This window comes from Anomaloglossus baeobatrachus, chromosome 3 (assembly GCF_048569485.1).
Source record: "Anomaloglossus baeobatrachus isolate aAnoBae1 chromosome 3, aAnoBae1.hap1, whole genome shotgun sequence".
In the NCBI taxonomy this organism is placed as follows: Eukaryota; Metazoa; Chordata; class Amphibia; order Anura; family Aromobatidae; genus Anomaloglossus; species Anomaloglossus baeobatrachus.
In genome coordinates, this window is record NC_134355.1 from 425,080,608 (window position 1) to 425,094,986 (window position 14,379).

The window sequence follows — 14,379 nt, forward strand, 5'->3', positions numbered from 1 at the left end:
AACTTCCCCCACCGAGGTCCCTGCGTGTAGCGCCAACCCCCTTGCAGAGCAACGTGACCCCCGTACGAGCGCGGATCCGAGCGGCTCGGCGGTCGCAGCCGAGCGGTACGTACATTCCTTTACACTAGGTCCTGATGCCTTGGACTGCATCCTGACTGTGCCCACTGTAGGAATGTATCTCCTGATCGTATGCGCCCAATAGTGGGCACAGTCATAGAGTGGACCAAGCCTTATAGCAGAGCGAATACCTCATGGGTATCAGTATCACATGTACGCTGGGTTCTCACGGCTCCTGTTATTTCATACTTTATACACCAGAAATGACAGATATCTGGGGTTAGCCAGGCGATACATTCTGGTATCCTCCATTTTGATACAGGTAAAATATATCTTTGTACCGTGTTAGCCCGCCTGTCTAACCGCCTGGTAACACGGTACAAGGATATATTTTACAGATATCTGAGGGAGAGGAGTGGACTACATTTTTTGGACATTTTCAGCATGTTTTGTACACCCTGAATTTAGTCAGTTTTATTTCCATAAACACATAAAAGTCCAATTCCAATGTCCAAATATGCCAGACATTGGCCTGTTCTGGTCAGCCTGTGGTTATAATGGCCTAATTGAAGTGGAGAGGACTCCAGAGCCCCTGAGCCTGAAGATGAAGACTGGCAGTCATGGCCGCCACTGATAAGAAACTCAGCCATGTGATAAGGAGTGTCAGTGGTCCTGGCACATGGGGGGCATGCTGGGGTATGTAGTGCACTACCAGCTGTGTACTAATATTCTTTACAGCCTGGGCTAAATGTCAGCACGCAGCTGATAAACACAGCAGCTATGACGTAGCAGGCAGCTCAGGAAAGACGTGGGCGGACCGGGGAATGCCGGGAAATGTAGTGCAGAGCCCCAGCGCCTGTCGGGTAATGTAGTCTTCGGCGAATGTCAACTCGCAAGACAACTGAGGTAAAAGTAAGAGCTCAGTAAGTGGAAGCTGAGGGCCGGCATGGAGCTGTGTGCTCTGGACACGGTGTGTGCCGGCTGCAGTCTCGCCCTGGCAGGGGGCCTCTATTACTTGTACCGGCGGCAGAGGGCGGCTGTGCGGAGGATACAGGTGAGCGGTGTGTGGCCGTGTGCAGTGTCCGCGCTTCTGGTCACCTGACCCCGTGTTTCTGCTCCACAGACGGCTGCCCGGCTGCAGGTGGGCGCAGAGCTGAGGACTGTGCTGGAGGCCTCCTCCCGGGAGCTGGGCTATGTGGTGCTGCAGGGTGAGTGCACATCCGCGGCGGAATACAGTATCATTCACACTGCAAAGTTCCTGCTCAGAAGCAGGGCTGTTAACTTGCCTTCTCACTTTTCTGGACAGCTTATCAAAAAAATCACTGACTGACACTTTTTTACGTATACAGTACATTAAAACCAGAATCATTCATGATTAACGGAAATACATGTCTACTAGGGAGGTGTGGACCCAGATGGTAAAAGTCCAAAAAAACCCGGGCGCCAGCGTTCTCAGAGAACCATCCGGATCCGGCCATCCGGGAAATGTAAAAAAGCAAGCGCTCTAGGCTCTGTTCACACTAGAAAAAGGATTTTTCTCAAGAAATTTCTTGAAGCTGAAAGATTGGCGCAGTGCCGGTAACAAAACGCACCGAAAACCGCATGCGTTTTACCACATTGTGTGGTTTTTGCGAAGGTTGGTCCCTGTTTTTTTTACCATTATCTATGGCAAAAACTACAGGTTCCTGCAGAAAATGAGTGACGTGCTCAATATTTTATCAAGAAATTCTGCAGAAAGAATGTTTTTTAGAAAAAAACGCAGTGTGCGCACAGCTATTTTTTTTTTTTCTCCATAGGTTTTGCGAGGGAATGTCTGCAGAAAGGTTACAACCATTTTCTCAAACTTCTGCAGTAAAATAAGCGAGAAAAAACGCAGTGTGTAAACAAGGCCCTATACTTACTGGTCCCTGCGCTGTAATTCTGCTTCCGGCACCAGCAGTCCCGGTGTCTGATTCATTGAAGTCAGACCGCGCATGACCCTGCATGACAGCGCGTCTGACTGCAGCCAATCACAGGTGCACTCTGGTGTAAAAAAAAAAAAAAAATTGGCACAGGGTCCCCTACCCAGCACACATAAGGCATATGGCTACAGGCTGCAGCTGTGTGCTTCCTTGGCTGTGTTTCAAAATAAGAGGAACCAAATGTGGCTTTTTTTTTTTGTTTATATATTTTTTTCCTTTTAAAAATTGTGCAAACCCCCCCCAGTGTTGATACCCAGTCATGATTAAGCAGACAGTTGGGAGCTGGTATTCTCGGGCTGGGTGGGGAGACTCATGCATATTGGGCCCCCCAGTCTAAAGATGGCAGCCTACAGCTGCCCAGCATTGTTGCATCCATTAGATCAGATCTGGGCAAGGGGCGGCCCGCGGGCCACATCCGGCCCGACTACTCTCTGTGACCGGCCCGCCTGGTTCAGGGCGTCCTTGCTGGCCGGTCAGTGATGAGAGCAATCTGACCTGTTGACGGAGCTTCAGGCTCTGGGAGGCCCGTGTTCAGATTGCCCTCATCACACGCTGCATGCCGTGCAGGGAACGGGGAACAGTTCCTGCAGCGTCGCACAGTCAGTGCAGGCAGCGGAACGCAGGAATCTGTCCTCTGTTCCCTGCCCGGCAGATGCTCTGTGTGACACACGCGCGCCCTGATGTCGTCAGTACGGCGCGCGTGTGTCATTTGAAAATTTCCCGCCCGGCAGCAGCCTGGGCCGCACAGAGAGAAGCAGCGGCGGGGGCTCCTAGGAATACAGCATCGGCGCAGCCTGGGCATGCAAAAGAGAAGCAGCCGAGCGGGGGACACATACGGAGGTGCCTGAGGAGGGACGACAAGAAGGAATGAGGTGAGTGGTTACTAGTAACCTGCGGGGACAATAGGGGGGGGGCACCCGACTACCTGTCTCATTGGTGTGTGCGGCCGCTCCAGTCCTGAAGCTCCCTGTCTGCAGTGACAGGAGGCCGGCAGCTGCATTCAGCCTCTGACACGGAGCAGACCTGGGGTCGGGGCCGGAGCTTCACTTCAAAGATTCCTGACTTCCTGCACTGTTTCTGCTCTCTGCTGAGGCCGGCTCCACTGCATGGACAGACACTTTTTTTGAAGGTAAATATGCATACGTGGTTCTGTGTTTGTGCTTTTTTGGTGTGTGTGTGTGTATATGTGTGTGTGTGTGTGTGTGTATATGTGTGTGTGTGTATATGTGGGACATACTAAAAAGAATGATGAAAAGGAATAAATAAAAAGAATGAAGATAATAACATATTAGGTGTATATTATGTAGCTGTATTAAAGGTTTCTTGGGCAAATTAGACATGGAATGATCATGAAATATCTGTAGATAATAGGAGAATGAACGCATATGGCATATAACCAGGTGTATATTATGTTACCTGAGCATTATAGGTGTGGAATGATTATGAAATATCTATAGATAATAGGAGAATGAACACATATGGCATATAACCAGGTGTATATTATGTTACCTGAGCATTATAGGTGTGGAATGATCATGAAATATCTGTAGATAATAGGAGAATGAACGCATATGGCATATAACCAGGTGTATATTATGTTACCTGAGCATTATAGGTGTGGAATGATTATGAAATATCTATAGATAATAGGAGAATGAACACATATGGCATATAACCAGGTGTATATTATGTTACCTGAGCATTATAGGTGTGGAATGATCATGAAATATCTGTAGATAATAGGAGAATGAACGCATATGGCATATAACCAGGTGTATATTATGTTACCTGAGCATTATAGGTGTGGAATGATTATGAAATATCTATAGATAATAGGAGAATGAACGCATATGGCATATAACCAGGTGTATATTATGTTACCTGAGCATTATAGGTGTGGAATGATTATGAAATATCTATAGATAATAGGAGAATGAACACATATGGCATATAACCAGGTGTATATTATGTTACCTGAGCATTATAGGTGTGGAATGATCATGAAATATCTGTAGATAATAGGAGAATGAACGCATATGGCATATAACCAGGTGTATATTATGTTACCTGAGCATTATAGGTGTGGAATGATTATGAAATATCTATAGATAATAGGAGAATGAACACATATGGCATATAACCAGGTGTATATTATGTTACCTGAGCATTATAGGTGTGGAATGATTATGAAATATCTGTAGATAATAGGAGAATGAACGCATATGGCATATAACCAGGTGTATATTATGTTACCTGAGCATTATAGGTGTGGAATGATCATGAAATGTCTGTAGATAATAGGAAAATGAGCGCATATGGCATATAACCAGGTGTATATTATGTTACCTGAGCATTATAGGTGTGGAATGATCATGAAATATCTATAGCTAATAGGAGAATGAACACATATGGCATATAACCAGGTGTATATTATGTTACCTGAGCATTATAGGTGTGGAATGATCATGAAATATCTGTAGATAATAGGAGAATGAACGCATATGGCATATAACCAGGTGTATATTATGTTACCTGAGCATTATAGGTGTGGAATGATCATGAAATATCTGTAGATAATAGGAGAATGAACGCATATGGCATATAACCAGGTGTATATTATGTTACCTGAGCATTATAGGTGTGGAATGATCATGAAATATCTGTAGATAATAGGAGAATGAACAAATATGGCATATAACCAGGTGTATATTATGTTACCTGAGCATTATAGGTGTGGAATGATCATGAAATATCTATAGCTAATAGGAGAATGAACACATATGGCATATAACCAGGTGTATATTATGTTACCTGAGCATTATAGGTGTGGAATGATCATGAAATGTCTGTAGATAATAGGAAAATGAACGCATATGGCATATAACCAGGTGTATATTATGTTACCTGAGCATTATAGGTGTGGAATGATCATGAAATATCTGTAGATAATAGGAGAATGAACGCATATGACTTATAACCAGGTGTATATTATGTTACCTGAGCATTATAGGTGTGGAATGATCATGAAATATCTGTAGATAATAGGAGAATGAACAAATATGGCATATAACCAGGTGTATATTATGTTACCTGAGCATTATAGGTGTGGAATGATCATGAAATTTCTGTAGATAATAGGAAAATGAACGCATATGGCATATAACAAGGTGTATATTATGTTACCTGAGCATTATAGGTCTGGAATGATCATGAAATATCTGTAGATAATAGGAGAATGAACACATATGGCATATAACCAGGTGCATATTATGTTACCTGAGCATTATAGGTGTGGAATGATTATGAAATATCTGTAGATAATAGGAGAATGAACGCATATGGCATATAACCAGGTGTATATTATGTTACCTGAGCATTAAAGGTGTGGAATGATTATGAAATATCTATAGATAATAGGAGAATGAACACATATGGCATATAACCAGGTGTATATTATGTTACCTGAGCATTATAGGTGTGGAATGATTATGAAATATCTATAGATAATAGGAGAATGAACACATATGGCATATAACCAGGTGTATATTATGTTACCTGAGCATTATAGGTGTGGAATGATCATGAAATATCTGTAGATAATAGGAGAATGAACGCATATGGCATATAACCAGGTGTATATTATGTTACCTGAGCATTAAAGGTGTGGAATGATTATGAAATATCTATAGATAATAGGAGAATGAACACATATGGCATATAACCAGGTGTATATTATGTTACCTGAGCATTATAGGTGTGGAATGATCATGAAATGTCTGTAGATAATAGGAAAATGAGCGCATATGGCATATAACCAGGTGTATATTATGTTACCTGAGCATTATAGGTGTGGAATGATTATGAAATATCTGTAGATAATAGGAGAATGAATGCATATGGCATATAACCAGGTGTATATTATGTTACCTGAGCATTATAGGTGTGGAATGATCATGAAATATCTGTAGATAATAGGACAATGAACGAATATGGCATATAACCAGGTGTATATTATGTTACCTGAGCATTATAGGTGTGGAATGATTATGAAATATCTGTAGATAATAGGAGAATGAACACATATGGCATATAACCAGGTGTATATTATGTTACCTGAGCATTATAGGTGTGGAATGATTATGAAATATCTATAGATAATAGGAAAATGAATGCATATGTCATATAACCAGGTGTATATTATTTTACCTGAGCATTATAGGTGTGGAATGAATATGAAATATCTGTAGATTACAGGAGAATGAATGCATATGGTATATAACCAGGTGTATTTTATGTTACCAGAGCATTATAGGTGTGGAATGATTATGAAATATCTGTAGATAATAGGAAAATGAACGCATATGGCATATAACCAGGTGTATATTATGTTACCTGAGCATTATAGGTGTGGAATGATCATGAAATATCTGTAGATAATAGGACAATGAACGAATATGGCATATAACCAGGTGTATATTATGTTACCTGAGCATTATAGGTGTGGAATGATCATGAAATGTCTGTAGATAATAGGAGAATGAATGCATATGTCATATAACCAGGTGTATATTATTTTACCTGAGCATTATAGGTGTGGAATGATTATGAAATATCTGTAGATTACAGGAGAATGAATGCATATGGTATATAACCAGGTGTATTTTATGTTACCAGAGCATTATAGGTGTGGAATGATTATGAAATATCTATAGATAATAGGAGAATGAACGCATATGGCATATAACCAGGTGTATATTATGTTACCTGAGCATCATAGGTGTGGAATGATCATGAAATATATGTAGGTAATAGGAGAATGAATGCATATGGTATATAACCAGGTGTATATTATGTTACCTGAGCATTATAGGTGTGGAATAATCATGAAATATCTGTAGACAATAGGAAAATGAACACATATGGCATATAACCATGTGTATATTAGGTTACCTGAGCATTAAAAAACTGAAAAGCGATAGTCTTGGCCCCCTTAAAAATAGTCTTGGTGAAATGGTGGAGGGGGATGGGGGTAAAGCCAACCTGCTGAATGACTTTTTTCTACGGTTTTTATACAAGAAAATGCCATGGCAGATGACATGACCAGTGGTACCATAAATTCACCCTTGAGTATTACCTGTTTAACCCAGCAGGAAGTACGCCGCCGCCTCGAAATCACTAAGGGTGACAAATCTCCGGGCCCGGATGGCATACACCCCAGAGTACTACAGGAATTGAGTTCTGTGATAGATAGACCATTATTTTTAATCTTCACAGATTCCTTAATAACCGGGTCGGTACCGCAGGACTGGCGCATAGCAAATGTGGTGCCAATATTCAAAAAGGGGACAAAAACTGAGCCGGGAAACTATAGGCCGGTAAGTTTAACCTCTACGGTTGGTAAAATCCTTGAGGGGTTCTTGAGAGATGCTATACTGGAGTATCTCAAGAAAAATAACCTTATGACAGAGTATCAACATGGGTTTATGAGGGATCGATCCTGTCAAACTAATTTGATCAGCTTCTATGAAGAGGTAAGTTCAAGCCTGGACCAGGGAAATGCAGTGGATGTTGTGTATATGGACTTTTCAAAAGCTTTTGATACGGTGCCACACAAAAGGTTGGTACATAAAATGAGAATAATGGGGATAGGGGAAAATATGTGTAACTGGGTTAAAAACTGGCTCAGTGATAGGAAATAAAGGGTGGTTATTAATGGTACGTACTCGGACTGTGTCTCAGTTCATAGTGGGGTACCACAAGGGTCAGTATTGGGCCCACTTTTCAACATACTTATTAATGACCTTGTTGGGGGCATGCAGAGTAGAATTTCAATATTTGCAGATGATACTAAACTCTGCAGGGTAATCAATACAGAGGAGGATAATTTGATATTACAGGGAGATTTATGTAAATTGGAGGATTGGGCTGAGAAGTGGCAATTGAAGTTTAATGTAGATAAATGTAAGGTCATGCACTTGGGTAGAGGAAATAACATTTATGATTATGTACTTAATTGTAGCACACTGGGTAAAACAGACAGAAAAAGACTTGGGTGTATGGGGGGATGGTAAACTTTACTTTAGTGGCCAGTGTCAGGCAGCTGCTGCCAGGGCTAATAAAATAATGGAATGTATTAAAAGAGGTATAAGTGTTCATGAAAAAAATATACTTCTACCCCTGTACAAGTCACTAGTGCGACCGCACTTATATACTGTGTACAATTCTGGTCACCGATATATAAGAAGGACATAGCTGAACTGGAGAGGGTGCAGAGAAGACCACCAAGATTATTAGAGGAATGGGGGGGCTGCAATACCAAGACAGGAAAAACGAAGGCTTAGGGGGGATCTAATCACAATGTATAAATATATGAGGGGACAGTACAGAGACCTTTCCAAAGATCTTTTTACACCTAGGCCTGCGACTGGAACACGGGGGCATCCGCTACGTCTTGAGGAAAGAAGGTTTAATCATAATCACAGACGAGGATTCTTTACTGTACGAGCAGTGAGACTATGGACCTCTCTGCCGCATGATGTTGTAATGAGTGATTCACTACTAACATTTAAGCAGAGCCTGGACGCCTTTCTTGTAATGTAATATTACCAGTTATGTATATTAGATTTTATGACAGGGTGTTGATCCAGGGAACTAGTCTGATTGCCGGATGTGGACGAAGGAAGGAATTTTTTCCCCATTGGAACTTGTTTGCCACATTGGGTTTATTTTGCCTTCCTCTGGATCAATATGTTAGGCTACGGGTTGAACTAGATGGACTTAGGGCGGCTTTGCACGTTACGATATCGCAGGTGCGATGTCGATGGGGTCAAATCGAAAGTGACGCACATCCGGCATCGCAGTCGATATCGCAGTGTGCAAATCCTTTTGGATACGATTAACGAGCGCAAAAGCATCGTTATCGTATCATTGGTGCAGTGTCCTACATTTCCATAATGCCGGTGCAGCGACAGGTACGATGTTGTTCCTCGTTCCTGCAGCAGCACACATCGCTGTGTATGACGTCGCAGGAGCGAGGAACATCTCCTACCTGCGTCCAGGCTGCAATGCAGAAGGACGGAGGTGGGCGGGATGTTTACATCCTGCTCATCTCCGCCCCTCCGCTTCTATTGGTCGCCTGCCGTGTGACGTCGCTGTGACGCCGCACGACCCACCCCCTTAGGAAGGAGGCGGGTCGCCGGCCAGAGCGAAGTCGCAGGGCAGGTGAGTGCATGTGACGCTGCCGTAGCGATAATATTCACTACGGCAGCTATCACTAGATATCGCACCTGCGATGGGGGCGGGACTATCGCTGCTGCATCGGTAACACATTGTTACCGATGTCGCAGCGTGCAAAGCCCGCCTTAGACGGGCTTTCCACGTTGCGACATCGCAAGCCGATGCTGCGATGTCGCACGCGATAGTCCCCGCCCCCATCGCAGGTGCGATGTCTTGTGATAGCTGGTGTAGCGAACATTTTCGCTACGCCAGCTTCACATGCACTCACCTGCCCTGCGACCGTCGCTCTGGCCGGCGACCCGCCTCCTTCCTAAGGGGGCGGGTCGTGCGGTGTCATAGCGACATCACACGGCAGGCGGCCAATAGCGGCAGAGGGGCGGAGATGAGCAGGATGTAAACATGCCAACCACCTCCTTCCTTCCGCATAGCCGCCGGCGGCAGGTAAGGAGATGTTCCTCGCTCCTGCGGCTTCATACACAGCGATGTGTGCTGCCACAGGAATGAGGAACTACATGGTACCTGTCGCGGCACCGGCATTATGGAAATGTCGGACCCTGCACCGATGATACGATAACGACGCTTTTGCGCTCGTTCATCGTATCATCTAGCATTTACACACTACGATGTCGAAAGTGACGCCGGATGTGCGTCACTTTCGATTTGACCCCACTTACATCGCACCTGCGATATCGCAACGTGCAAAGCCGCCCTTAGAGTCCCCCTTCAACCTTAAAACTATGATACTATGATACTATTATAGGTGTGGAATGATCACAAAATGCGTTCATGTGACCGATCAGCTGATTGGGTAGCCCCGCCAGGTCCTTAAGCTCGGAATAGATGTAGCGCATCGCGGGACACACGCCGAAGAGGTGAGGATTTCTTTTTTTTATTTTTATCACTTGCTTCACTCCTGCAATGTATGTATATAATGTATGTATATAGTGTATGTATGTACATTGCGGGAGTGAAAGTGCCCCGCTTGCCTGCGCTTTGTAGGCTCGGCCTTTCTGTGTCCCGATCCGAGAAAATCACGAACACGGATACAGAAATGGCAACTGGAGGTCACATCTGATGGTGTCCTTTCCTGTCCATGGGGCCCTGCAAAAAATAGCATCCCCACAGACAGGAAAAAATTGTGATGTGAAACCAGCCTTAGGCGGGCTTTGCACACTACGACATCGCAGGTGCGATGTCGGTGGGGTAATGTTGAAAGTGACGCACTTCCTGCGTCGCTCTCGACATCGTAATGTGTAAATCCTAGATGATACGATTAACAAGCGCAAAAGCGTCGTAATCGTATCATCGGTGCAGCGTCGGCGAATTCCATAATTACGGTGACGCGACGGTCCAATGTTGTTCCTCGTTCCTGCGGCAGCACACATCGCTGTGTGTGAAGTCGCAAGAGCGAGGAACATCTCCTACCTGCGTCACCGCGGCTCCCGTCGGCTATGCGGAAGGAAGGAGGTGGGCGGGATGTTTACATCCCGCTCATCTCCGCCCCTCCGCTCCTATTGGCTGCCTGCCGTGTGACGTCGCAGTGACGCCGCACGACCCGCCCCCTTAATAAGGAGGCGGTTCACCGGCCAGAGCGACGTCGCACGGCAGGCGAGTGCATGTGAAGCAGCTGTAGCGATAATATTCGCTACGGCAGCTATCACAATGATATTGCAGCTACGACGGGGGCGGGGACTATCGCGCTCGGCATCGCAACATCGGCTTGCGATGTCGTAGTGTGCAAAGTACCCCTTAGGTTGCTTTCACACATCAGTTTTTTGCAATCCGGCACAATCCGGTTTGTGCCTGATGCAATGGATCCGTGTCAGAGTGTGTAAAAAGTGATGCGACGGATCCAGTAAAAAACGGATCCGTATTTTTTTTTTAAAGCTGAGAGAGAGGGAGAGACCCCGTCATCACCGCACACACCCTGGCACTCCCGCACGCATCATCCCCGCACACACCCCGGCACTCCCGCACGCATCATCCCCGCACACACCCCGGCACTCCCGCACGCATCATCCCCGCACACACCCCGGCACTCCCGCACGCATCATCCCCGCACACACCCCGGCACTCCTGCACGCATCATCCCCGCACACACCCCGCCACTACCTCAGTGACGTCACCGGTGACAGCGCGACTCCCTCAGTTGCTGTGTGGAGCTAATAAAGAGCGGCGGTGTCCTACTGCTGCTCCTGTCAGCTTCATGTAGCAGAGCTGAAAGCGTCGCGGGACCTCTGTGGATTACGTCGGACCTGGAGGGGTATTTGGGGATTTTAATAAAATGGTGAAAGAGGGTGTTTTTTTGTCCTTTATTCCAAATAAAGTATTTTTTTGGGTGTATGTGTATATTTACTTTCACTTACAGGTTAATTTTTAGGAGTGTCTCATAGCTGCCTGCCATGATTAACCTCTTATTACCCCGATTACCAGTGCACCAGGGTAATTCGATATGAGCCGGGTAGAGTCCCGGGACTGTCGCATCTAATGGATGCGGCAATTGCGGGCGGCAGCTGGCTGATATTGTTAGGCTGGGGGGCTCCCCATAACGTGGAGCTCCCCATCCTGAGAATACCAGCCTTCAGCCATGTGGCTTTACCCTGACTGGTATCAAAATTGGTGGGGACCGCATGCAGTTTTTTTTTAATTATTTATTTATTTTACTGCAAGATATAGACCCACCGGCGGCTGTGATTTGGTTGCAGTGAGACAACTGTCACTCAGCGTGGGGGCGTGTCTGACTGCAACCAATAATAGGCGCCGGTGGGCGGGGAAAGCAGGGAATACGAGATTGAATAATGGGCGGCCGGCATTTTCAAATCAGGAGAAGCCGCCAGCAATGTGACAGCCGTGCAGCGCAGCGCCGGTGATCGGTGAGTGGGTGAGAGTGAGTGAATGAGTCAGTGAGTGTGAGTGTGAGAGAGAGAGGCTGGAGCCACACGGGGCACTACTGGGATGCTCGCATGACACTCGGCTCGCACTGGCAGCACAGCAGGAGCCGAGTATCATGCTAGTGTGCATGCATCTGAGGTCCGACTGTGCCAGCAGACCACAGCTGCAGGGGGCGGGCAGGCTCTCAGGAGGGGCGGGCTGGCACGGAGGAGGAGAAGGTGGGATTTCTCTCCCCCTCTCCTCCGTAGCCGGTTCATTCTCCTATTATCTACAGATATTTCATGATCATTCCACACCTATAATGCTCAGGTAACATAATATACACCTGGTTATATACCATATGCATTCATTTTCGTATTATCTACAGATATTTCATGATCATTCCACACCTATAATGCTCAGGTAACATAATATACACCTGGTTATATGCCATATGCATTCATTTTCCTATTATCTACAGATATTTCATGATCATTCCACACCTATAATGCTCAGGTACCTTAATATACACCTGGTCATATGCCATATGCATTCATTTTCCTATTATCTACAGATATTTCATAATCATTCCACACCTATAATGCTCAGGTACCTTAATATACACCTGGTTATATGCCATATGCATTCATTTTCCTATTATCTACAAATATTTCCTGATCATTCCACACCTATAATGCTCAGGTAACATAATATACACCTGGTTATATGGCATATGCGTTCATTCTCCTATTATCTACAGATATTTCATGATCATTCCACACCTATAATGCTCAGGTAATATAATATACACCTGGTTATTATTATTATTATTATTATTATTATTTATTTATAGAGCACCATTAATTCCATGTTATATGCTATATGCATTCATTCTCCTATTATCTACAGACATTTCATGATCATTCCACACATATAATGCTCAGGTAACATAATATACACCTGGTTATATGCCATATGCATTCATTCTCCTGTAATCTACATATATTTCATAATCATTCCACACCTATAATGCTCAGGTAACATAATATACACCTGGTTATATGCCATATGCGTTCATTCTCCTATTATCTACAGATATTTCGAGATCATTCCACACCTATAATGCTCAGGTAACATAATATACACCTGGTTATATGCCATATGCATTCATTCTCCTATTATCTACATATATTTCATAATCATTCCACACCTATAATGCTCAGGTAACATAATATACACCTGGTTATATGCCATATGCGTTCATTCTCCTATTATCTACAGATATTTCATGATCATTCTACACCTATAATACTCAGGTAACATAATATACACCTGGTTATATGCCATATGCATTCATTTTCGTATTATCTACATATATTTCATGATCATTCCACACCTTTTAATGCTCAGGTAACATAATATACACCTGGTTATATGCCATATGTATTCATTCTCCTATTATCTACAGATATTTCATAATCATTCCACACCTATAATGCTCAGGTACCTTTAATATACACCTGGTTATATGCCATATGCATTCATTCTCCTATTATCTACATATATTTCATAATCATTCCACACCTATAATGCTCAGGTAACATAATATACACCTGGTTATATGCCATATGCGTTCATTTTCCTATTATCTACAGATATTTCATAATCATTCCACACCTATAATGCTCAGGTAACATAATATACACCTGGTTATATGCCATATGTGTTCATTTTCCTATTATCTACAGATATTTTATGATCATTCCACACCTATAATGCTCAGGTAACATAATATACACCTGGTTATATGCCATATGCATTCATTCTCCTATTATCTACATATATTTCATAATCATTCCACACCTATAATGCTCAGGTAACATAATATACACCTGGTTATATGCCATATTCGTTCATTGTCCTATTATCTACAGATATTTCATGATCATTCCACACCTATAATGCTCAGGTAACATAATATACACCTGGTTATAAGTCATATACATTCATTCTCCTGTAATCTACAGATATTTCATGATCATTCCACACCTATAATGCTCAGGTAACATAATATACACCTGGTTATATGCCATATGCGTTCATTTTCCTATTACCTACAGATATTTCGAGATCATTCCACACCTATAATGCTCAGGTAACATAATATACACCTGGTTATATGCCATATGCGTTCATTTTCCTATTATCTGCAGATCTTTCGAGATCATTCCACACCTATAATGCTCAGGTAACA

The 14,379-nt window shown here is 43.6% G+C and overlaps 1 protein-coding gene across 1 annotated transcript in view; it reads left to right on the forward strand.

Annotated features, from left to right (window-relative positions):
• The first annotated feature begins 892 nt into the window (after positions 1-892).
• Positions 893-14,379, forward strand: part of LOC142295372 (mitochondrial ubiquitin ligase activator of nfkb 1-A-like) — a 61,699-nt gene continuing 48,212 nt past the window's right edge. The window contains exons 1-2 of the mRNA XM_075338475.1: positions 893-1,111; positions 1,181-1,265. Coding sequence (XP_075194590.1) covers positions 1,004-1,111; positions 1,181-1,265 — 193 coding nt within the window. The 5' untranslated portion in view covers positions 893-1,003. The remainder of the gene's footprint in view (positions 1,112-1,180; positions 1,266-14,379) is intronic.